Source organism: Carassius gibelio, chromosome A23, assembly GCF_023724105.1.
Source record: "Carassius gibelio isolate Cgi1373 ecotype wild population from Czech Republic chromosome A23, carGib1.2-hapl.c, whole genome shotgun sequence".
NCBI lineage: Eukaryota > Metazoa > Chordata > Actinopteri > Cypriniformes > Cyprinidae > Carassius > Carassius gibelio.
In genome coordinates, this window is record NC_068393.1 from 1,311,744 (window position 1) to 1,337,640 (window position 25,897).

General features: G+C 39.0%; 1 protein-coding gene across 1 annotated transcript in view; it reads left to right on the plus strand.

Annotated features, from left to right (window-relative positions):
* Positions 1-1,359: 1,359 nt before the first annotated feature.
* The window catches only part of LOC127944818 (collagen alpha-3(IX) chain-like), a 28,252-nt gene continuing 3,714 nt past the window's right edge, over positions 1,360-25,897 (plus strand). The window contains exons 1-27 of the mRNA XM_052541124.1: positions 1,360-1,581; positions 2,318-2,389; positions 2,936-2,971; positions 3,363-3,434; positions 3,550-3,603; positions 8,789-8,824; positions 9,056-9,079; positions 9,275-9,328; positions 9,698-9,751; positions 9,840-9,881; positions 12,117-12,173; positions 12,900-12,953; positions 13,055-13,108; positions 14,260-14,313; positions 14,393-14,446; positions 14,565-14,618; positions 14,728-14,781; positions 14,859-14,912; positions 14,981-15,034; positions 15,314-15,358; positions 17,239-17,292; positions 17,497-17,550; positions 17,926-17,979; positions 18,201-18,272; positions 19,206-19,241; positions 19,344-19,388; positions 19,477-19,509. Of these exons, the coding sequence (XP_052397084.1) occupies positions 1,516-1,581; positions 2,318-2,389; positions 2,936-2,971; positions 3,363-3,434; positions 3,550-3,603; positions 8,789-8,824; positions 9,056-9,079; positions 9,275-9,328; positions 9,698-9,751; positions 9,840-9,881; positions 12,117-12,173; positions 12,900-12,953; positions 13,055-13,108; positions 14,260-14,313; positions 14,393-14,446; positions 14,565-14,618; positions 14,728-14,781; positions 14,859-14,912; positions 14,981-15,034; positions 15,314-15,358; positions 17,239-17,292; positions 17,497-17,550; positions 17,926-17,979; positions 18,201-18,272; positions 19,206-19,241; positions 19,344-19,388; positions 19,477-19,509 (1,392 nt within the window). The 5' untranslated portion in view covers positions 1,360-1,515. The remainder of the gene's footprint in view (positions 1,582-2,317; positions 2,390-2,935; positions 2,972-3,362; positions 3,435-3,549; positions 3,604-8,788; positions 8,825-9,055; positions 9,080-9,274; positions 9,329-9,697; positions 9,752-9,839; positions 9,882-12,116; positions 12,174-12,899; positions 12,954-13,054; positions 13,109-14,259; positions 14,314-14,392; positions 14,447-14,564; positions 14,619-14,727; positions 14,782-14,858; positions 14,913-14,980; positions 15,035-15,313; positions 15,359-17,238; positions 17,293-17,496; positions 17,551-17,925; positions 17,980-18,200; positions 18,273-19,205; positions 19,242-19,343; positions 19,389-19,476; positions 19,510-25,897) is intronic.

The window sequence follows — 25,897 nt, forward strand, 5'->3', positions numbered from 1 at the left end:
AATTAACTGGAGTGCAATTACTGTGAAGACAGGACCAGACTAGAGGAATTCTAGTGCCTATTGTGAAGTGCCTAAGGGGAAGTGAGCTCACTAGTGGACACCCAGGGAAACAGAGACTGACAGCGTGACATTACCCCTTCCTCCACGGAGCAGCTGCCAGATGCTCCACCCGAAACCAAGGGAAACCCAACAGAGCAGAAGGGCGGAGCAGAAGACCACCACAACCGTGTGGTCAGGGCAGAAGCCCCCCAGGGTGGAACAGAAGACCACCACATCCTTGTGGTCAAGGCGGAAGCCCCCCAGGGCAGAGAAGAAGACCACCACATCCTCGTGGTCGAGGCCGGAATCCCCCAGGGCGGAGCAGAAGACCACCACAACCGTGTGGTCAGGGCAGAAGCCCCCCAGGGCGGAGCAGAAGACCACCACAACCGTGTGGTCAGGGCAGAAGCCCCCCAGGGCGGAGCAGAAGACCACCACATCCATGCGGCCAGACCAACGGGGGACGAAACTCTGGTAATCCCATGGTGTGTATACTGGATTCCAGAGGATCAGTGCTGACTTGACTCTGCTCATGAAGATTTTGGTTACTTGCATTTGTTCATGAAGATCCCTGGTGACTTGACTCAGTCCTTGAAGATCACCGGTGACTTGACTCTGTCCTTGAAGATCACCGGTGACTAGCCTTAAAACCTAAAACTAACCTAAAAGGTCCTCAATATTTTCTATACAACAATGAATCACAATTTGTTTTGCTGACATTTTTTATAGTGCATGAGGCACTGGAGAGGAGTGGTGTGAAGTTAAGCAATGCAGCTGACACCAGCATATTTATTCATTCACACTGAATAGAATGTTTTCATCAAATAATTCTTCTTAGGGTGTTTACTCAGTGTGCGATGACACAGATGAAGGCTCAAGGTGATGCTCAGCGGTTTTGCTGTGGCTTTATTTGGATTTGCCATCGTTGCTTGGTTGATCACTAGGCTAATTCCGACATATATGTAATGATTTCCTGTTTTTCATTCTTATTTTCTTTTTCTTTTTTGCCCCAATACAGTGTGACAACAGTGTACAATGGGAAAAAAAAGAACCTAAAAAAAGTGTTTGGTGTTATTTAGGATTATGACACATTTACTCACAGTTGAATACATTTATTTGAATTTAACCTAGGTTGTATAAGTAAACTTCATATTAATTCAGCGATTTCGTTCGAGTTCTGTGATGTATCTCTGATTCAGTAAGTGCTGTGGTCATTAAGCTAACATCTCAGTTTTGTTGAACACACTCCAAACGTAGTCCAATCACGGCTAAATTTGCTTTGTTAATTTCTGATGAAGGGAGCGGGTGAGAGGAGAAGTCCAAAAGTCCAAAAATAAGGGCCACCCTACTGTGCAGTGGAATTCTGAGCATCCGTCTGCGCCGAGCTCATGTCCGCCCCTCCGCCGGACTCAGCGCTGCCCCTTTATCTGCAATCATACCAGCACAGGACACAGGACTGAGGGGAGCACAGGAGCCATGGCCGTGTTCTCAGCGCTTCATCTGCTCTTTCTGTTCCAGCTACTGACAGCGTCTCTCGCGCAGGTAAGACAGACAGAGCTCGCCCAATAACCTGCTCATCTGCTGCCTACAGTAATATCTGGACTGAGAACTGCAACCGGCTATTAGCTTACATCAGCCGCTAGCTAACGAGTTTGTTCAATCCAGGAAAGGATATACTGTATATATATATATATATATATATATATATATATATATATATATATATATATATATATATATATATATATATTTTTTTTTTTTTTTACGTTTTGTGGACTGATTATAATGTGTATATTGCAAAAGGCTTAAAATGAGTTTTGTTGGTGTGACTTCAAGTGGACGTCAGATATGTTTTTACATGAATGAATCGGTTAATTTTGATGTTACTATATATATATATATATATATATATATATATATATATATATATATATATATATATATATATATATATATATATGGTTACCTTACAGGACATTTTTCTCACAGTGTAATGTGATCATCGCACAATAGCATCTTTGTGAGATCTTTGCCCACTTCACTCATTTCACTTCGTTTGTGTTCTGCATGTTGTTTTTCTGAGCATTATAAAATTCTATTCAAATCACATTGTGACTAGATCGTTTTCAGTTATGAACATATTTAATTCTAGCTTCACTCAGAAACTTTTGAGACATTTTGAGCTGAGAACTGACATCTATAAAAGATGTCTGTTGTTTACATTGATGTCTTTATTTGATTATTCTCATTCTTGATTTAGTGTTGTTTATGTCTATAGATAAGGCCGGGTCCTCGGGGTGCACCTGGAGCGCCAGGGCCGCTGGGACCCCCAGGGAAAGATGGCATCGACGTGAGTTCTAGCTTCATGAGTTGGTCTTTTATAAATGTTTTTATATTCCGTTCCCTTTATCTGTTTGGGTTTGTTACACATTTTAGACAAAATTCACAAATATAACTGAATAGATTTTCATTCTGTCAATTAAAAATATCTCTCATCAATAATCTAAAACTTTCATGTAAATGACCTTCATTATATTGCAAGTGTGAATGGTAATGTTTTGACTGTTTTAGACAGGCTGTAAATGGTAAAGGAAAAACTCTCAGGAATTTGCGCGTGTAAACGATGAAAGCAGTGAATGTTTCCTTAGTAAACGAAAATCTGCTTTGCGCGAGCAGCAGAGGTGCAGTGACAGAGAGTCCATTCATGCAGTGTCAAATCAAACACAACCCAACCCCCTCCGGCCCCGCTGTCCTGCTCCCCACACTTTCTCTCTGAGTCGCTCTGCTTGGAGATGGCGAACAGCACAACTTTTTTGAACACTACGTTTGTTTTTGCAAAAATGAATGATGGACTGCTGTCTAACATTGAGAAACTCAGTGACTGTTATCTGTGCAGGGTAAACCTGGCCCGGCCGGACTTCCTGGAAAGCCTGTGAGTATATCTGGATGTGCTACCTGTGAAATCCTCTCCTGTGAAATACTTTAAAGCACTGATATTGTAAGTTTACTTTGCTTGTGTATTTAACGTGCATCACAATGCAAATTCTACACAGTGATGTAGAAGTGGCTGCCCATCCATATCTCTGATGATTTTTCTGATGATGCTCCTCTATAGATTATGAATAAATAATGAGGCAGAGCAGGGCAACACAGACCATGAGTCGAGTGTCATGTTTTAACCGCATCCAGCTGCTCACGTTACTCATGCAAAGCTTTTTTTTCAAGTTGATCCATTAGATGCAATAGATGACATGTAAACACAGAATCGATACACTAATCATATCGTGTGCGACACAGTTTTTTGAATTCTCTTTTGATTGCAGGGGCCGAAAGGTAAAGCAGGTAAATCTGGGGCCGCAGGAAGCCCGGGACTGCCTGGACTCCCTGGTGTGGATGTAAGTCAGGAAAAGCAGCATTTTCAATGCCACACACACACTTTTTTTCTTTTATTTATAGAAAGGAAATCATATAAGCTCTAAACAAAATTAATGAAAATGTCCTATTCTGAAGGGTTTAACCGGTCCGGACGGTCCAGCTGGCAAGGATGGACCATCAGGAGCAGCAGTAAGTGACTCTCAGTTTTCTTTGAGTTGAGTTGAGTTGAGTTGAGTTGTCGAGTCACATAACATCATAACAAATTAAGGATAAATATGTAACCAACCACTTTTCAGTTTTTGAAGTGTGAATTATGTCTGAAGCTCATCTATATTAGTGAATGAATATCATATCACCTATTAAAATTACTAATGACTCTTGTAGTTTTGATTTTCAAATGTGTCAAGGCCTGAGCACAGTGTGCAGCTGTGAGCAGTTTTAATGAGGATCAGGTGACTGTAGATGAATCGGGAGTTTTCTCTAATCCAGCCTGGAATGTGAAGTTGTTCCAGCACAGGTTTTCTGTTCATGAGTTTCTTGGAATCAGCAGGAATCACTGTAATTCTGTATGGCTGGTGGTTCATGTGATGTCTTATAACAGTGGTAACAGTGCTTATTGACAACAATAGAAAAAAGAATAGAACAAGATAGTGTTAGAGTTTTTTTTTTTTTTTTTTTTTTTTTGCGGGAACACTTTCTATGAAGCCTGTATTTATAATACATTATAAGGGTATACTTACGGCATTATAATGAGTGCATAATTTATTATAAAAAAACGTATAATATGTTGTATAATCTCATGAATATTCATAAGAACAGTTTTAATATATTATAATATTTACTTGTTTGTGGTTATAGCTTTTAAGAGTACGATGATTTATAACACAATGAACAAGTTGCATTAATTTTTACAATGGATTATATTTCTCATAGTTATAATGTATTATAAGTCTCTGTCTTGAAATTTTTCTGATGATACTTTACTTAAAGTGGTCAAAGACCACTTATGAGTAGTAATATTAATATTAATAATTCCACAGAATACAGTCTATTATACTGTAAATTAAGTAGATGTAATACGGTGATCATTGTGTGTTATAAATAATCATACTCTTAAACTTTTAACAACAAATATGTAAGTATTATGATGTTTTATTATCGTTGTTATGATTATGTATGAGTTTATATAACATATCATAAGGTTTTTTATAATGTATTATGCATTCATTATAATTCCTTAAGAATATACTTATAATGTATTATAAATACGGGCTTCATAGAAAGTGACTCTGCTCGGATTGAGTTGGGAAGGTCATTCCAACAGGAGAAAACATTTAATTTAAAAGTCTGTAAAAGTGACTTTGTGCTTCTTTGGGATGGCACAATCAAGCGACGTTCACTTGCAGAACGCAAGTTTCTAGAGGGCACATAAGTCTGAAGTAACAAATTTAGGTAAATGGGTGCAGAGGCAGTGGTAGTTTTGTAGGTAAACATGAATGCCTTGAATTTTATGTGAGCAGCTATTGGAAGCCAGTGCAAATTGATAAACAGAGGTGTGACATGTATTCTTTTTGGCTCATTAAAAATTAATCTTGCTGCCGCGTTCTGAATTAATTGTAAAGGTTTGATAGAATTGGCTGGAAGACCTGCCAAGAGAGCATTGCAATAGTCCAGCCTGGACAGAACAAGAGCTTGAACAAGGAGTTGTGCAGCATGTTCCCAAAGAAAGGGCTTGATCTTCTTGATGTTGAATAAAGCAAATCTGCAGGATCGGACAGTTTTAGCAATGTGGTCTGAGAAAGTCAGCCTGTCATCAATCATAACTCCAAGGTTTCTGTCTGTTTTTGAAGGAGTTATGGTTGATGGGCCTAACTGGAAGGTGAAATTGTGATACCTCACCTCTCCAAGATACTTTGAAGGACCTATCTGAGAGGTAAGACTCAAACCACTGGAGTGCGGATCCCAAGATGCCCTTTGCCAGTAGGGTTGATAGGAGGATCTGGTGGTTGACTGTGTCAAGAGCAGCGGATAGAAAGCAACATAAGTGTTGAAGATTTGGATTCCGCTCTTGCCAGTCTTAGAGGGAAGTGTTGATGATGTGAGTGAGTGCAGGTACAACTGCAGGAGAAATGGCTTGAAGGAGATGAGATGGAATAGGATCAAGCAGACAAGTAGTAGGATGATTAGAAAGGATGAGTGAAGAGAAAGATATGAATGAGTGAATGTTTGCTGGTAAGATGTGCTTCACAGATTGTTGTGTGGAGAATTGTGCACTGATGTTTTTAATTTTATTAATGAAAAACATGGCAAAGTCGTCAGCTATTAGAGTTGATGCAGGAGGAGGAGGAGGAGAAAGGAGCGAGGAACATGTTTTAGAAAGCATGCAAGAGTTGTTAAATTTGTTATGGTAGTATGTCCTTTTAGCAGTGCAGACAGAGAGGAAGAGAGGAGTGACTGATACACATTAGTCAGATACACACAGGTCAGAAGTATTTTTAGCCATACCATTTTAGCAGCTCTAAGCTTAGAACGGTGTTTGCGTAGAAAATCAGATAACCAAGGGGCAGAAGGGGTGTTACGGGCTGGCCTGGAAGATAAGGGGCAAACAGTGTCTAAACAAGATGTAAGAGTGGAGCAGAAGGGAAGGAAGCGAGGATGAAACCATAGCAGATAGCCGCAGGTGAGAGTGCGTAGGTTACGTCGAAAGATGACATGTGGAGAAGTGAGTGATGTGTCAGGGACCATGTTGAGGTTAAGAGTGAGGAGGAAGTGATCCGACGTGTGCAGTGGAGTAACCAGAACATGATCAGTAGAGCAGTGTCGCGTATAAATAAGGTCCAGTTGGTTGCCTGATTTGTGATTAGCAGTAGTTGACACACTGTTGAGATCAAGAGGTTTATCTAGATGGATGTTGAAGTCTCCAAGCATAACAAGGGGAGTACCATCCTCAGGAAAGGTTGAGAGCAGCACATCTAATATTTATGTTTTGTTTATGGAGATGATTTTAAAAAGCAAATTATATTATATCGGCCTACACTGGCTTATGTCTAAAGAAAATATATTGTAACAAAAATATATATAATAAGTACATATGAAGATTACGTTACTAGATTATGTTATGTAGGGTGAATGTGAACCAATCAGGTACTTGGAATAGATTTTTGGTGTTCAAATAACTGAAACTGTACTTCCTAGCATGCTTTGTATGTGATGTAATGGGGAGAGTAAAAAAATTAAACTAAGTATTGTTTTTTTTTTTTTTTTTTTTTTTAACAAGATGACAAAAGTGGGAGAGTTTTATGTTCAGTGATGTTGGGATTTAGAAGAGATTCAGTTACTCTGGGTTAGCTGAAGATCGACGGCTTTAAGAAGCAGCCTTTAAGTACGTCTGAAATGACCTACAGTCTGAGTACATTTGAATTTGGTCTTACTTCACAGCTCTTAAAGGAGTATCTTCTATATAGTTTGAAGGTGTGTAGTATGAATGAAATTTGGATGTACTACATCTTACATGTTTTTATTGTCACATGACCTCTCATCCTCATTAGATGCTAAAGTGTCCTTCAGTTGTGTACTTCAGAATCTGGGCGTATAGGTCACCCGTGTACTTTTTGCCAAATGTTTTTGAATATTATGAATTTGGACATGCTAATCTTTTGGCATACAATTATTATTATTATAATTATTTATTTTTTTATATCAGGTTTGGGGTTAAATTACAAATGGTTGGTAGTCAAATTACATCCTAAAAGTATTTTATACACGATTACTTTAAATGTTAATATAATTTATTTCATTTAAACATTAATGTTAACTGTAACAGGCAGTTAATGGAAACAGCAAACAGTGATTATCTGACTCGGTCTGAAAAGATCCTATGATATGGTTTTCAAGTTTCATTCCCCTTGAAAAATATGCAAAATTTTAATAATTTTAACAAAATTAGGATAATCATAAACATTGCATGTTATTTTATTTAGTACTATCCTGAGTAAGTGATTTCACAACAGATGTTTGCATACTCTACATGACAAAATAACTGAATTTAAACAAAAATTCCCCATTCAAAAATGCACGTACCCTTGCATCATAACCGCCTTCATTGACTTGCTTGTTTTCATTATTTTCGCTTTAATCCTGGTTCACTGACTCATTCGCTAAACTGAGCATCCAATCAGAGCTCTCACTCTTGACTATGGCCCTGATGTGTTGAATCGGGCAAACTGCCGCCGATGTGAGTCTGACCGTCGCTTGGTTTGTCCCGGCCTTGAGTACTCTAGTAATACTAGAGTACTTCTAGTTTGGAATACTAAGTTATAACTAAATGAATGAAAAATTGCCTTTTAAAGTGTGTATTTTAAAATACCGTATTTTTCGGACTATAAGTCGCATCAGTCCAAAAATACGTCATGATGAGGAAAAAAACATTTATAAGTTGCACTGGACTATAAATTGCATTTATTTAGAACCAAGAACCAAGAGAAAACATTACCGTCTCCAGCCGTGAGAGGGCGCTCTATGTTTTCAGTGTAGACTACAGGAGCACTGAGCAGCATAGAGCGCCCTCTCACGGCTGGAGACGGTAATGTTTTCTCTGGGTTCATTTCTCTGGGTTCATGTCAAATTAATTTTGATAAATAAGTCGCACCAGACTATAAGTCGCAAGACCAGCCAAACTATGAAAAAAGTGCGAATTATAGTCCGGAAAATACGGAATTCAGAAACGTTCATTTGCATTCAGGCTCTTTTTGCAGATAGCCTAAAAGTCTTATTATTAATTTTGTGTTGTATAAATAACGAAGCATATTCTACATTAAATTATGAGTTTAATCCCATTGATTAAAAATGTGCTATCAAATGCTCACTCTACTGTTCATCTTCAGCGCGCACAGCTCAAAACAGAAATGCAGAACATTAATAACTACTGTCATATAGGATAACTTTATAATGAGAGCACTATTGTAAAAATTGTGAATTGTTAGGGTTTCGCTGACGTTTAGTGTTAACTATCTTTTAATCAAAACATAATAACATTATTTACCTCGAATGAAAATCCTTAGTCGGGGACACCTCTACAGTTTAGTATGCTAATTATGTGTGATTGCTCACCAACAATACGTTATTTAGCACTATAATAGTGCTATAACAGGAAAAAAAGTATAAAACTGAGTGAATAAATTAATGAAACCAGTAAATCACTTCCTTGGGTCACTTAAAAAATCTGAAAAAATGATCAGATGATCTGACATTTACGTGAACCAATTATCTATGTGTATATTATCTATGTCTCAACAGCATTCTGATGCACTTACTGTTTCTCAGCTTGAAATATTAGACTTTTATCTTGAATATTGTTTTGTGTGTGTTCTTGTAGGGTGACCCAGGACCCCCCGGACCGGATGGACCCCCTGTAGGTGCCAAGCATCAGTAAATCCACAGTAAACACAGTGATATGACATTTCATCCTGTTTTCAACAGCACAGGACCAAATGATCCTCTCCAGTTCAAGCCCACACCATATTTGTTTTTCATTTGTCAGACTACCGTCATTACTTACATTCACAAATCATCTGTACAGCAAAAGTGCAGTATCATGATGAACATGTCAGTGACTTACGTTCTCTTCTCTTGTCTTCCTCAGGGCAGAGGCAGACCAGGAGCTCTGGTGAGTACAAGTACCAGAATTAGAGGAAGATTGATCAGAATAACGCATTAGCTATGAGGACAGATGGGTCACGGGCTGCGTTTATTTGCACTGGCTCTTGGTTATGATCATGCATTATCCTGTGAGGACACTCAACAAAAGAAAATGTTCAGCCAGTGTCAAGCATTTGCATTTGGGTGTGTTTTCTGATCTCAGGGTCTTGCTGGAGCTAATGGACTTCCAGGTGGACCAGGACCTAAGGGTCCGCCGGTGAGTGGCTCTTTACACACTTTGACAGCAAACAGAGCAAAGACGTTTATGTTGTTGGTCATGTGTTATTCATCAAACATAGATTTACTTTGATAAAAAACTACTACAGATTGCTATCTGCACTGCACAAATGAAAAACATTCTGGACGTGAAGAGCTACAGTAAGCACAGCACAGAGACAAGCAGATGAAACATGCTGCACATAACATCTGTGTCTGACAAGCTGCAAACTGATGTTTGACTGTGAATCTCTCTCTTCAGTCCACTGAGAATAAATACACACATAGATGTGGTTAGATGTGTATGTTAGCTGTGGAGCTCATGGAGCAGTGTTGTGCTGAGTGGCTCTGGTTTGTGTGATGGTTGTAGGGGCCCGAGGGTCTTCCAGGACTCCCTGGTCTTCCAGGCCCGGATGGACCTCCTGTGAGTACCTGCATATGAGGACTCAAAGTGCAAAAACACATTCATTTTATTAAAATCATTCAGTCTCATCTATACTTCTTCTTTTTAGGGACTTCCAGGAACTCTTCCTGAAGGCAGTGGTGATCTGCTGGTACGTTAAGATGATTTACCACTTTGGTATGAAAACTATTGAAGTGAAAGAATATATAAATTGTACTTTATACAAACAAACAAACAGATGCTTAAATTGGTTACAGCCAAATGTATTATTATTTTTTTATTTTATTTTTTATATAATTATGGTTTGGTACAAACATATATTTTGATTTATATATTTAATATTAATCAAAATTATTTCTTCTAAAAGACAAAATACATTTGTACAACATAAAAATATTATAAATTATAAAGACCATCACTAAAAAAAAATTGGATTTACATTATTCAATTATCCACATCAGTTAATTGAATTAAGTTATTCTGAACTGAGCAAATGTCTCAGTATTATTTTATATGGTTCACTGGCAAGTTTTAATTCATTCAATTTCATGTATGCTTTTTGTCATATCACTGAAGTATACAGCAGCAGTAAATACATTCTGAGCCCAAGCCAATGCTGCTCTCTTCACCAGAGTAACAGAAACCCTTCTAACGCTCCTTGTTACGTCACATGCAAAGCATTTTTAAGCACTTGTTTAGTTCACATTCACACCACATAGTAAATCTACTATTAATTATATTAATTAAAAGCTTGGAAATCCAGTTTAGAAGAGAAGCACAGTTTCGTATTGTAGACCACACAGATGATTGATTAGATAATCGATCAATATTTTTTTGTGTACCAGACTTTATTTTTTACACATAACCCAAAGTGTTAATGAATGTAGGTCAATATAATATAATATAATATAATATAATATATATATATATATATATATATATATATATATATATATATATATATATATATATATATATATATATATATATATAGTAATAATAAAATCTCCATGTTCATCCGGAAGAAGGAGGCGGGAACCGGTGCACAATCAAAATTAAACTTTAATAATTCCAAATAAACACAAAACTGAAATAAATAAAATAAATAAAAAGCAAACACAACTAAAAGCCCAGGCCTGGTCCTCTCTCGTCCTTCACTATCGTCGCTCCAGTTTTATATCCTTCCATCTCCTACGTGGGACTCGAGACCGGCGGTGGGGCGCAGATTTCCCAATCATTCCGCCGGCCTCACTCCTTGTTCCCACGTCCCTCGGCCCCGCCCCACTCGCCACATATATATATATTGTAATATATATTGTAATATATATTGTAATATATAAATATTGTCCCCTTGGAATTATAAGGTTCTATCTGCATTCCAAGTAGTTTTGAGATATTGAGCTTCAAAGTTTTTGCATTCCATTCGACTGTGTAGACAGAACCTTATTGTTTTTTAAATAAAAATATAGGTGGGTCCGCAACACACATACACGCTGCTTATTAAACACAGGGACACACAGCAGCACACAAACAGGATTGAATAAGATTTTTTTGTAGGCTAAATATATATATATATATATATATATCCTCATAATGGATAGTCATCACATGTATCAGATTTAGGCTCGGAGATGCGGTCTGTCTTAGCGCTTGCCAAATTCCACCGTGTAAATAGCAATGGCACGAACTGGCTCTTAAAGGGAATGGAAGATGAGACTCTGATTGGTTTATTGCATGTTACGCCCCAAAAATACCCATTACTCATTAAGAGAATAGGGACAACCCATTTAGACCATGCTCCCAGGCGCGCCAAATGCTTTTCCGTCGTTAAAATAGCAAAAGTGGATTTGGAAACGCCCTGAGTGCACCTGCACACTTTGCTTTAGATCGTTAAGATAAGGCCTTTAATGACTTTTATTTCAGTAGATTTCATCTAAGGCTGTGTTTGAAGTCTAGTTCGTGTGTTTCTCTTTTCTTCAGTTTGTTAACAGCAGCTGTTCATCACTAATGCTCAATCAGAAATTAATTCATCGCTTAATAACTACATAATTTATTAATATAAGAGTCAAATTTGCAAGTAAGATAAATTAAGATAAAAAAATGGTTCTTCAATGTTTAATTTAGTTTGAGAAAGTTAAAAGTTCACTTTAGTAAACTAAATGATTTATTTTCATTTATTCAGTGGAGACTGTTATTTGCTTTGAGACAAACTGAAGTAAACAGTTTTAAATGGAAATCGTGACAATTGTTTTTTTGTTTTTTTTAGTGTATACATACAGCATAGACATCCATCTTTACATCTGTGGTATTTGTAATGTGTAGAGAGGTCTGTTGTAAGTGTAATTCCATTTTCAAAAGATAAACAAACGAAATGTGTTGTTTGTAGTGTCCGGCCATCTGTCCTCCGGGTCCTCCTGGACCGCCGGGAATGCCTGGATTCAAGGTACTCAGCAACACCTCATAGAGCAGCTTTAACACTGGACTGAGTTGAACTGAACTGAATCAACCCAACTCACTCGAACTGAATTAACAATTACACTTTTTTTAAATTAACTTTTTTCACACTGAGGAACTTCGTAATGTTATTGATCTGAACTGATCCAACACTGAACTCATTTGTGACCCTGGAGCACAAAACCAGCCTTTATTTAATTTATTTTTTTATTAAGCTTTTCATTGATGTATGATTTGTTCGGACAGGACAGTATTTAACTGAGATTTGAAAATCTGGAATCTGAGGGTGCAAAACTGTCAAAATACTGAGAAAATCATCTTTGAAGTTGTTCAAATTAAGTTCTTAGCAAAGAATATTACTAATAAAATTGAGATTTGATATATTTACGGTAGGAAATTTACAAAATATCTTCATGGAACATGATCTTTACTTAAAATCTTAATGACTTTTGGCTATTTCTAAAATATAGCCCAGCGACTTAAGACTGGTTTTGTGCTCCAGGGTCACATTTGAGCTAAATAATGGCATTATTGTCTGCTTTACAGCAGAATCTGAACTGTGTCCATCGTTGTGTTTCCATAACTGACACAATCTGTATTGTATAAAGCGCTTTTAACATAAACATGACTTGACGTCAGCATTGACATTATAACACGTGTTTCTTATTATAAGAGATATCACAAACTGTGGTTCTGCTTTTGTGTTTTGATTTAGGGTCACACAGGTCACAAAGGGAGTAAGGGAGAGGTGGGGAAAGATGGAGAGAAGGTGAGATAGTGGTGTAACAGACTGAAACTAATGAACAGATGAACCTGAAGCAGAGAGGAGCTTGTTTGTAATGTGTTTGTGTGGCTGTCTCTTCCCATCAGGGTGATCAGGGCCCGCCGGGGCCGTCGGGGATGCCAGGGACAGTGGGTTTACAGGTACGCCTCACCTCAGCTAGACACTCACCATGTCTGCAGACATGCCGCTTAGAATTTACTTATTTCTTGGGTAGGGTTGTTCTCACAAATATGTCATTATTTGCTTTTTTAGTTAAAGGAAATAAAGAAGTTTTAAAGACAATATAGCAAAACAAAGAAAAATAGCAGTAAAATAAATGTAGTTTGAGTGAAGAATGGAGTTCAGACCTCAGTGAGGTTTGCTCGTGAAATCTGAATCTGAAGCCTTCAAGGCAAAGCCTGCCACCAAAAATAATCTTGATCAACAGAGTGCTCCTGACTGAACTGGGCTTTAATGTAAAGTCATGCATGTATACCATTTAAAATAATATTTTAATTTTATAATATGTACACTTATACTACTAAATAATGTCAAAAATGCTTCCGTTAATGGTTCTTGTCTCTCACAATTAGTTACAAATTACATTACAATTTCATTACAATTATTCAATTATATACATGATATACAGTAGGCTATTGTTGATTCAAAAGGAGAAAGTTCACTAGGGGATATTTTGCATGATCAGAAATTACTGCCTGTAACAATTCTGTGATAAACCAGTTATTAATGTTTAGATGCTCAAACCTTGCACTCGTTCACTGTTAAACTGAAGTGTGGCACTGGATCTGCGCACAGCAAAGCCATCTACTTGAATTTGATTGGCATCCCAATCATTTTGACTCTGCTTGTGCTGTTAGAGGCAGACCACCCTAAAAATGTAACTTTTTAAACTTTGAATCATCCTAATATTAATGAGAGTAATGGTGTGCAGCAGAGCAGCATCAAGAATATCAAATTCTGGGGGTTCAGTTCCGCCATTTCTAATTTTGTGGAGCATCTGAGGATCAGCAAAGTCAGCAACATCAGCAACTTTTCGTTTCTTTCTTTTAAAAAATGGTGCACTGGGATAACAATCCCCAGTGTTAAACAGTTGTTTAGAAGAACTGAACAGGATAGAGTGTAATATAATAGAATTGATCAAAATGAACACAATGTGAGGAATTCTATTTAAACACGAACAACAAAACACATTGTACTGTATGTTGTGGGAAACACAAATATCCAAATTCTAGCTAGTTTTTTCTCCTTCTTCTTCTTCCATTGATGTTTTGTGTGTAATGGTGTGTTAAAGGGCTCTCGAGGGCTGAGAGGACTCCAGGGGCCAGTGGGAGCAGTAGGAGACAGAGTAAGAGCAGCACCCCACACATTTTACTGAAATAGACACAGTCATATGCTGAGTCCAGACAGCTGTGCTCTCACTGTAGGGATTGCCTGGCTTCAGAGGAAAACCTGGAATCACTGGCATCATTGGAAAAACTGTACGTGTATCATCACACCTTTGCACATTAATGTTTGCACGTGTTTTTTCTTTAATGTGTGTTTCTGTTAGTAAAATATAAAATCACCAAAAGTTTGATATGTGTTGCTTCTGAATAGGGTGATGTTGGTGAGAGAGGACCGCAAGGTTTCAGAGGGCCCAAAGGAGAGATAGTAAGCACATCACTTGCTAGATATAGTTTCTTGTAGGCCCCCCATACTTATTTCAGTGTAACATCAGAGTGATTGTGATATTGGCATGGATATGTCTTCCTCTGAATAGGGGAAAATAGGCGCCAAGGGACTCCCTGGAGGCGTAGGACCTAAAGGAGAACCGGTGAGGAACGGTTTTATTTACTGACTCTTATGAGGAGCGTTAGATTTGCCCATTATAATGCTGTGTGTGAACCGCAGGGCATCCCGGGCAGGGACGGGAAGGATGGCACCCAAGGGCTGGATGGTGAAAAGGTAATCAGCAGCTGGTTTAGAGAGCGCTTATTTGTGGTGATGCTGACGCTGTGTGCTTGTGTTGACAGGGAGATGCTGGGAGACCTGGAGTAGCTGGTGAGAAAGGACCTAACGGCCTGCCTGTACGTATTACCCTTCAATACACTGTCCATGATCAGCACACAGACTAAACATTAATATGGCAAGAAAAAATTGAATGTTAATAAGTGGTGTGACAACGTCATTTTTGCCTTTCATCTCTGCTTGTTTTTTAGCTGCAAATTTTCATTCAGGAAATCATCTGGTTGTTCTGTTCAATAATCATTTTTGAGTGTTTTATTACTTTTTAGTTGCTTTGTTTGCTGGCTTTTGTAGCATAGTGTAACTCGCAACAAGCTGAACTCTATCTGTGTGTAATTCAGGGTTTGCCAGGAAAAGCTGGTGCCAAAGGTGCCAAAGGAGGAGTTGTGAGTATTTCAATCTGTTTGCAACTTACATGAGAGCAAGGCCATTTAGAGCTGTAAGATGAGTTAAATATATTCAGATAACAGAGACATATTGTACAATCTTTATTTTATTTAGATATGTAAAGATTTCAGTTTCTGTACCTTTCTGAGATTATAGATCCTCTTTAAGATTGTTGAAAATGTTCACACAGGATTCATTTTCAAATTGTTTCTCTATGTACACTTGCACGAGGGGAATGTGTGACACTAACAAGTTACTATTCATTTTTTTTCATTCCACTTCTCTGCATCTCTCATAAATTGTCCTGATGTATTGCTCGGTGGGAATATTTTTAAACATAAACAGGATGTATATTATCAGTGCTGAATGAACTTTATTTAAAAAAATGAAACTATTAAGTGTGGAAGACTGCATTAGGAGGTTTATGGTTGCAGTAATGTTGGGATGCTCACTGTACTGCTGCACACCAAACCAGCAGCATATACGGCCTGTCATCACTCTAAACAATAGTGTGTTAGCTCAACAACAACCAAATTAACTAGTCCATTTTTTCTTCCAACTTCTAATGAAATTATGCTCAGCTAACAAACTACATTGTGCTAGAAAAACTTAATCATTTGTAACAAACACATATTTTTAAGTTATTTTTTCCCAAAAATTAAGGTAAGATTTGTAGGTCTTCAACCAATTTACTTAATCTTATTATTTTATTTTTTAGTTCTAATCCATAACGATCAGCACACACTAAATGTGACTTATTTACATATTAAGCTGTTATTTGTCACTGGCATTAGCGCAGTCTTTGCTAATAAAGTCAGCGTAGTGTTTTTCTGGTCATGTGCTCTACTCTTCAGCACAATGGTTATCATAAAAACTTCAACATAACAGAAACTCTTTTAAATGTCAAACATAACAGCATTAAACACTAACAGGTATTTCCCTTCACTAAAAACACATTAAAATAACTTAATTTTAACATTTACGCTCCTTATCCAGCCATATGCAAAGCATGATAGGAACTAGAAATCGACTACCTAATTTCCAAAGTTACTGCAATTTAATTTTAAATAAATTCAATTAACTGAAATTTGAGTTTAAATTACGCACAATATTAAGTTAATTCAATGATCAATATTATTATGTCAACTGAACTCTTAATGATGTTTGAAAGGTTTAATTTAATTATTAAGCATGCATTTATTTAAGTTATTTAAGGGATCAGGTCACCTGAATCATTTTTTTGAGTGTGTTGTTAAGCTACTTCTTTGATTCAAATGTGCATCAAAATAATTCCTTTGCACGTGATTAGAAATAGTGATACCATCCACTATTTCTAAGCTTACATTCATATAATTAAGTTCATGTAACTCTCTTTCATGACATCTGAGTAGCTCAACATCAAATGTAATGCCAAGTTTAATCTCATTATGTTTACTTCAGCACTCACGGGGGGCTTCTCCATCCCTTATTAGTCCTCGTTTCCGTTCCTTGTGTTCTAGCTCCTTGAAGGAAACAAGGGTGGAAGAACTGACGAAAAAAGTATTTGAAGAAGGAATTTCACTGATCACTCATAGTGCAATCAGTTACATTCAAGGCATCTTCCCTTTTGTTGTTGAAGTTTGGTTAAGACATTTTAAATGAATGTTTTGTAACCGCAAAGATGAAATATGAAGAGGAATATGAATTTATGCTTCAGTGCTTCCTAGTTCAAGCATCCTCGCTAAGCTTCCTCCGGATGGACAGTTTATGGTACTTTCAGCTCAAAATGACAGCCATGCCATCTTTTTTCCTTATTGGTCTGGTGTTTCTGACTGTCAAACAGTCTGAGGTCTATTTCACCCTGAAATGGTGATTAATGCAAGAATCCTTCTCCGTTCAGGGCAGTCCAGGAGAGATGGGAGAAGCAGGACCGTCTGGAGAGCCAGGTATACCTGTATGTATCTGACTCGTGACCAGATATGATCCATTTCTGACATCTGTAGTGTAGTAATGCATGCTGTAAGATCTATCAGATTCTCAGCCAATGTTACTGCACTCCCAACTTCTGTGATTGTACAATATATACAGGTCATTTAGTAGAATCGTATGAGCTGACTGCTACATGCTCTGATGTTACTAAACGTGACTTATCCCACAGGGTGAGATTGGCATCCCTGGAGAGAGAGGAGAGGCTGGACCCAGAGGTGTAGCTGTAAGTAAATACAAAGCCAGCATCAGGGACAACATTAGACGCTGATTAAAAAACGGCTGAGCAAAATTCATTTGAAGTTACAGAGTTCATGGTGTTATGTTATGGTCAACATAAAACCACAACTGACAAATCCCCATTTTTCTTTTTCTGAATGAGTTGTTTAAGCTCAGATTGTAAGACTGACTTGTAACACATAATAGTGCTGTATTAGACTGGGACTGTGGTGCTGAAGTCATGAAGTCATGCTCATCTGAGCAGAAGGTCAAGCAGCTGATCCTGAGAGATGCGCATGTTATTTATGTGCTGCGGTCAGGAGAGCTCCAGCATTTGTGGTTGTTCATTGTCAAGCATATACTGTATGTGCTTGTTTAACAGGGTGGTGTTGGACTAGTTGGAAACCCTGGAGCGCAAGGTGTTAAAGGATTCCAGGTGAGTTGCATTATGGGATCATGTCAAGTGCCACGACAGAAAAACATGTGAAATATGCCTCACAGTCCATGTGTTCTGAAGCATAGGATAGAGTTTGGTGACTGTAAATGTAATGTATTATTTGGCAAAAAGTCATGATGTTGCTCTGAGGGCTGAGAGCTCGGGAGCAGTAGTTGTGTGTCAAGGTTGATGAAAGGTATTAAGTTTGTGTTTCCATACAGGGTGTTAAAGGAGCTTTAGGTGATCCAGGTCTGCCTGGTCCTACTGGAATCAGAGGAGGCTTTGGTGAGCGGGTGAGTGAAACACATCTGTCTGTCTTTCTACTGATGTTAGAAGTATCTAGCCTGTGTAAAACTATTTTAAAAATGTCTTTGAGTTTTTCAATTAACAATCCTTTTCTAAAAACATGCACAGATTCATATAGACAAACACATTAACATATATTATTTAGTTTTGTTTAATCACAGACACAATAAAGAGCATATTCTCAGCAACTCATAGTGTAATAACTGCACATAATATAAAAATTGCTCATAATGTGTTAAGTTAAAACTTATTATCATTATTATTGTAATAAAATGTTCATAATGTAATCATTTTCTCAAAACATAATAAAATCTTGAGCTCATAATGTAATGATAATTTTTCAATGTAATAAAATCTTTTCACATAATGTAATAGGTTATTGTCTGAGAAATGTATTACATTATGAACACACTGTGATAAATTATAATGCAATCACACAGTTCATAAGGTAATACTAGCACATAATTTAAAACAATGTTTACAATATCATAAAAAACGAAACAACAATTTTATGTAAAATAAGAAAATTAGGCTTGTTGGTCTGCATTTTTAATATAAAAAACTGACAAATTTTGTTATTATGACGTGCTTCTTCATCTATATATATATATATATATATATATATATATATATATATATATATTCGTATATTATCGTATTATTGCATTATTGCATTATTGCATTAACTGATTAATGCTGACATTTATTTTATCGCGCGTTAACACCGTTTTTTGTATTATTATGAAAGTCCACTGGGATCCACTGATCTAGAGGTCCTGGTGACCTCACTGTCCAGAGCTCTTGCCACAGAACAAAGCCTATGTGTAACACATAGCTCTCTCTCTCTCTCTCTCTCTCTCTCTCTCTCTCTCTCTTTCTCTCTCTCTCTCTCTCTCCCTCTCTCTTTCTCTCCCTCTCAGGGTCCAGTTGGAGCTGGAGGTCCTAAAGGAGACATGGTATGAGGCATATCTGCTGTGTGATGAAAAATAAAACATATGATGAGAAAACAGTTGGTTTGTATGTGTTTACATGTGGCGATGTGTGCTCATGTGTTTTAGGGAGTTGCTGGAAGTGATGGTTTACCGGGGGAGAACGGGGAGCCCGTACGTAACGCTCATCATTTGCCACATGCAGCTCAATGTCTGAATCATCTTCTGATTTCTGACACAGCTCTGTTTCCTCTTACTACAGGGTCCTTATGGTCCTGTTGGACAGAAAGGAGAGGTGAGATCTCATTTAATTTTATTACATTTTCCTGTTTTTATACTATTCTAACTATTTACATATTTGTCAAAGTAAAAATTGAAAGGCCTGTTTTTACTTCAAAACCAGAATATAATGATACACATTATATAATGATTTTTTTCCCCCAAATTATATATTTTGATACATTTAATTGATAATACAGTTATTAATATTGTTTCCATGTTAGGACATTCAAGTCTTGGTAAATCTAATTTTATTTAGATTTAGATTTATAAATCAAAGACAACAGAGTGATGCTTGGAACTGAATACCACCTAATACTACTGAACTCCACACAGTATAAAATCTAAGCTAAGTGAAACTGCATTATATAGTGGTAAACATTTCAAACTGCACCATGCTAAATTGTTATCATTACCTAATCATGTTTGACTGAGTATTCATGTAAAAAAAATTTAATCTAAAATAGTTTTTGTTGTTATCTCTGGGTTATGGCAGGCACATTGCATTGTGGAAAAAGTAGTAGTTCGTCCAGGTATATTATGCAGAACACATGCCTGATGTCCATGTGTCATTCCAAACAAAACCAATCATAATCAAGTAACAGAAACACAGGTATAGTAACCCATGACAGATGGATTACACTCTGAATAGTTAAAAACGGCTTTTAAAGATGTGTCAAATAAACTGCATACAATTTTAGTTTCCAGACTCCTGCATGTGGACAGGCCCCCGACAAGTGAGCCTACAGTGTTTAATAAAAATGCTGGGAAATATTTATCTTGTCATTAGCAGTGCAGTTTAGGTATCAGGCTCACCGAGGTAAGCAACAATCAATGGCCAATCATCGGCGTTTAAATTGAACAGATTCCATTCATCACTCAAAATGCTGGAGTTTTCGTTAACTGCTGATTCAATCAACATGCCTATCAATCCTCTCATCTTTACAAAGCTTAGACACAATGTAAAGAAAAGATTAACTGTGCAGTGCAGAGCTTCATTTATTATACTGAATTGACTGACAGATTTTAGTGATTAGAAGGGGAGCGCTTTTTGCATTCTTATATTCCATTGAGCATATTATTAATAACAAAATAATACAATGGGGTCCTATTATGGTAACCAACCACAGCACACACTGGCCCCGCTAACCAATCACAGCACACACTGGTCCCGCTAAACCAATCACAGCACACACTGGCCCCGCTAACCAATCACAGCACACACTGGTCCCGCTAAACCAATCACAGCACACACTGGTCCCGCTAAACCAACCACAGCACACACTGGCCCCGCTAACCAATCACAGCACACACTGGTCCCGCTAAACCAATCACAGCAAACACTGGTCCCGCTAAACCAATCACAGCACACACTGGTCCCGCTAAACCAATCACAGCACACACTGGTCCCGCTAAACCAACCACAGCACACACTGGTCCCGCTAAACCAACCACAGCACACACTGGCCCCGCTAACCAACCACAGCACACACTGGTCCCGCTAAACCAATCACAGCACACACTGGTCCCGCTAAACCAATCACAGCACACACTAGCCCCGCTAACCAACCACAGCACACACTGGTCCCGCTAAACCAATCACAGCACACACTGGTCCTGCTAAACCAATCACAGCACACACTAGCCCCGCTAACCAACCACAGCACACACTGGTCCCGCTAAACCAATCACAGCACACACTGGTCCCGCTAACCAACCACAGCACACACTAGCCCCGCTAACCAATCACAGCACACACTGGCCCCGCTAACCAACCACAGCACACACTGGTCCCGCTAAACCAATCACAGCACACACTGGTCCCGCTAAACCAATCACAGCACACACTGGTCCCGCTAACCAACCACAGCACACACTAGCCCCGCTAACCAATCACAGCACACACTGGTCCCGCTAACCAACCACAGCACACACTGGTCCCGCTAAACCAATCACAGCACACACTAGCCCCGCTAAACCAATCACAGCACACACTGGCCACGCTAACCAATCACAGGACACACTGGTCCCGCTAAACCAATCACAGCACACACTGGTCCCGCTAACCAACCACAGCACACACTAGCCCCGCTAACCAATCACAGCACACACTGGCCCCGCTAAACCAATCACAGCACACACTGGTCCCGCTAAACCAATCACAGCACACACTGGTCCCACTTACCAACCACAGCACACACTAGCCCCGCTAACCAATCACAGCAGACACTGGTCCCGCTAACCAATCACAGCACACACTGGTCCCGCTAACCAACCACAGCACACACTGGTCCCGCTAAACCAATCACAGCACACACTAGCCCCGCTAAACCAATCACAGCACACACTAGCCCCGCTAACCAATCACAGCACACACTGGTCCCGCTAAACCAATCACAGCACACACTGGACCCGCTAAACCAATCACAGCACACACTGGTCCCGCTAAACCAACCACAGCACACACTGGCCCCGCTAACCAACCACAGCACACACTGGCCCCGCTAACCAACCACATTACACACTGGCCCCGCTAACCAACCACAACACACACTGGCCCCGCTAACCAACCACAGCACACACTGGCCCCGCTAACCGCTAACCAATCACAGCACACACTGGTCCCGCTAAACCAATTACAGCACACACTGGACCCGCTAAACCATTCACAGCACACACTGGCCCCGCTAACCGCTAACCACCACAGCACACACTGGACCCGCTAAACCAATTACAGCACACACTGGTCCCGCTAAACCAATCACAGCACACACTGGTCCCGCTAAACCAATCACAGCACACACTAGCCCCGCTAACCAACCACAGCACACACTGGTCCCGCTAAACCAATCACAGCACACACTGGTCCTGCTAAACCAATCACAGCACACACTAGCCCCGCTAACCAACCACAGCACACACTGGTCCCGCTAAACCAATCACAGCACACACTGGTCCCGCTAACCAACCACAGCACACACTAGCCCCGCTAACCAATCACAGCACACACTGGCCCCGCTAACCAACCACAGCACACACTGGTCCCGCTAAACCAATCACAGCACACACTGGTCCCGCTAAACCAATCACAGCACACACTGGTCCTGCTAACCAACCACAGCACACACTAGCCCCGCTAACCAATCACAGCACACACTGGTCCCGCTAACCAATCACAGCACACACTGGTCCCACTAACCAACCACAGCACACACTGGTCCCGCTAAACCAATCACAGCACACACTAGCCCCGCTAAACCAATCACAGCACACACTGGCCACGCTAACCAATCACAGGACACACTGGTCCCGCTAAACCAATCACAGCACACACTGGTCCCGCTAACCAACCACAGCACACACTAGCCCCGCTAACCAATCACAGCACACACTGGTCCCGCTAAACCAATCACAGCACACACTGGTCCCGCTAAACCAATCACAGCACACACTGGTCCCACTTACCAACCACAGCACACACTAGCCCCGCTAACCAATCACAGCACACACTGGTCCCGCTAACCAACCACAGCACACACTGGTCCCGCTAAACCAATCACAGCACACACTAGCCCCGCTAAACCAATCACAGCACACACTAGCCATTTGGTTTGAGAGTCTTCCTCAAAGAATACTGCAAGCACAATGCATGAACAATTAAAAATGACTCATTCAATTTCAAGAAAGTGCCAGCAAATTCAAGTCACAGCATCGCATTTCGTTTTAGAAAGTAATTACTGTTAAAACACCATCTGGTTGACTTCATTTCTGAACTTGCACTATATCATGAATAATGTGAAGCATAAATAAATTCCAAGCTATGAGGAAACAAATAAGGGTCACAAAAGTTAAAGAACATTTAGTTGATGTGTTGGGGCCCCATACCTTCAATTTGCTTAACACCCCCAAATCATTAAGTCCACCCCTGGGTACCCCAACCTACTGATAGCTTGCCAGCTGCTTTCAAATGTGCCATATTTGTGTTTAACCTGTGGGAAGTTTTACATTTCAAATACAATAGGCAATCGCAGAAATGTCTGTTGAGCACATTACCTGAATCAGAGTCCAGCCAGAGGTATTAACATGGTGTGGAAACAACTAGAGCTGTCCTCGACTAAGGATTTTTCTGATCAACTAGTAGTCATTAATTTTAAGCATTAGTCAACTAATTGCACATTTATAAATAAACCATTTCAATCATTATAATGAGACTTGAATTTGCCTACATAGCCTAACAAATTGCTCAAGCACGCATAAAGCTTGCCACAGCACGCAACAGAAGTAATGATTATGAATTCATCATTAGGAAAAACATTATTGTTATTGCATTAACATTTTAATATTTTGATAAACTAGTACTTTCTTTGTTTTTGTCTTAAGAGATGATGTCGGTGACACTGACTCTGCAGTAGTGAAGCACCCCATGTGTTGTATGGATTACATCATTTGAGAATATTTGTTTTCCATTTGAATTGGTTAATTTGAAAGTAGAAATTTCACTCTATATATTTTTTAATGTCTGTAAGGCAAAGATATACACAGAGTTTCGTGCTCAAGTTCACACAGACCAAGACGGCAGAAAACAAATCCTGTTTGCTTTGATTATTTTACAAACGCACAATGTTTTATTGTTTTACAGATTTGAAAGATATATAACTTGTATCTGTATTACCAAAAATTACTTTGTTGTGTATTATAAAATTTGTATTTTAGGATTAAGAGGGTGCACCGGTGCCTGTCCACACTTCCACAGAAACAGAATAGCGCACATTTTTCTAGGTTAACATTAAATTGAGTGGCCATGTAAAGATGCTAATAGCCTACTTATATATTTCAGATGATAAGCCATATTTGAGGTTGATAAATGATAGGCAAGCATTTAGATGTCCTGCCTGATGTACTGTAAAATCAAGTCACCTTTATTTATATAGCACTTTAACAAAAAGGATTGCGGCCACTGAACAACATTAATTAGGAAAACAGTGTCTCAATAATGCAAAATGACAGTTAAAGGCAGTTCATCATTGAATTCAGTGATGTCATCTCTGTTCAGTTTAAATAGTGTCTTTACATTTATTTGCAATCAAGTCAATGATATCGCTGTAGATGAAGTGACCCCAACTAAGCAAGCCAGAGGCGACAGCGGCAAGGAACCGAAACTCCATCGGTGACAGAATGGAGAAAAAAACCTTGGGAGAAACCAGGCTCAGTTGGGGGCCAGTTCTACTCTGACCAGACGAAACCAGTAGTTCAATTCCAGGCTGCAGCAAAGTCAGATTGTGCAGAAGAATCATCTGTTTCCTGTGGTCTTGTCCTGGTGCTCCTCTGAGACAAGGTCTTTACAGGGGATCTGTATCTGGGGCTCTAGTTGTCCTGGTCTCCGCTGTCTTTCAGGGCTGTAGAGGTCCTTTCTAGGTGCTGATCCACAGTGTTGTGCCTGAACGCATTCATTGAACGATAGTTCATGAACTCGTTCTTATTTTGGGCGAACGTGAACTGAACGTGCTGTATTAATGCCTGATGAATGTTACTGTCAACTCGTTCATTCTGGTGTCTGTGAACGGCACGCTCTCTCAGGTTAACTTCGTTCAATAGGGTGCCAGATTTCTATAGAGCCTTCCAGGTGAAATCCCGGCTGAAACACACCGTAAAGGGGTCTTAATATATAGCGGAAAAACGCCCAATCTGACAACACCAGCCACCAGTGTCGCACCACCGTCCGCCGGATGCGTGACGTGTCATCAAAAAGAAAAAAAAAGCCATCGAGGCGACAGCAGCATGTAGCAAGAAGGCGTATGATCATTTAAAAGAATTTGGACCCACTTTATAGTAAGTGGCCTTAACTACTATGTACTTACATTTGAATTAATAATTTAGTACAATGTACTTATTGTGTACATACATATTTTTACATTGTAATTTTATTATTAAAAAAAACGATTTGTAATTACATCTGTATTTAATTTCTGTAATTACATTCATAATTACACTGTTGACCCATACTTTACACCCACCCCTAAACTTACCCATATCTCCAACCCTCTCCCTAACCTTACCCCCATCCCACCTCAATAGCAGCAAAAGTGTTCTACAATACAATATGAACACAGTAAGTACATTGTAATTATTTTTTGATGTAACTACATAGTAGTTAAGGCCACCTAATATAAAGTGGGGCCGAATTTTATGATGTTTATGACAAGGTCGGTGAGAATGGGAGACAAAGCATTAAAGCAACAATGGGGAAATGCTGTCCCCTCAATGCTAATGTAAACCCTGGTTGGATAAGGATTCAACATTGGATATGAAGATGAAATCTGACACATTGCTTCATTGTTAAAACTGATAAAATAATCATTAAAATTATTACAATAGTTGCAATAATTTAGAAAAATAATAGCTCG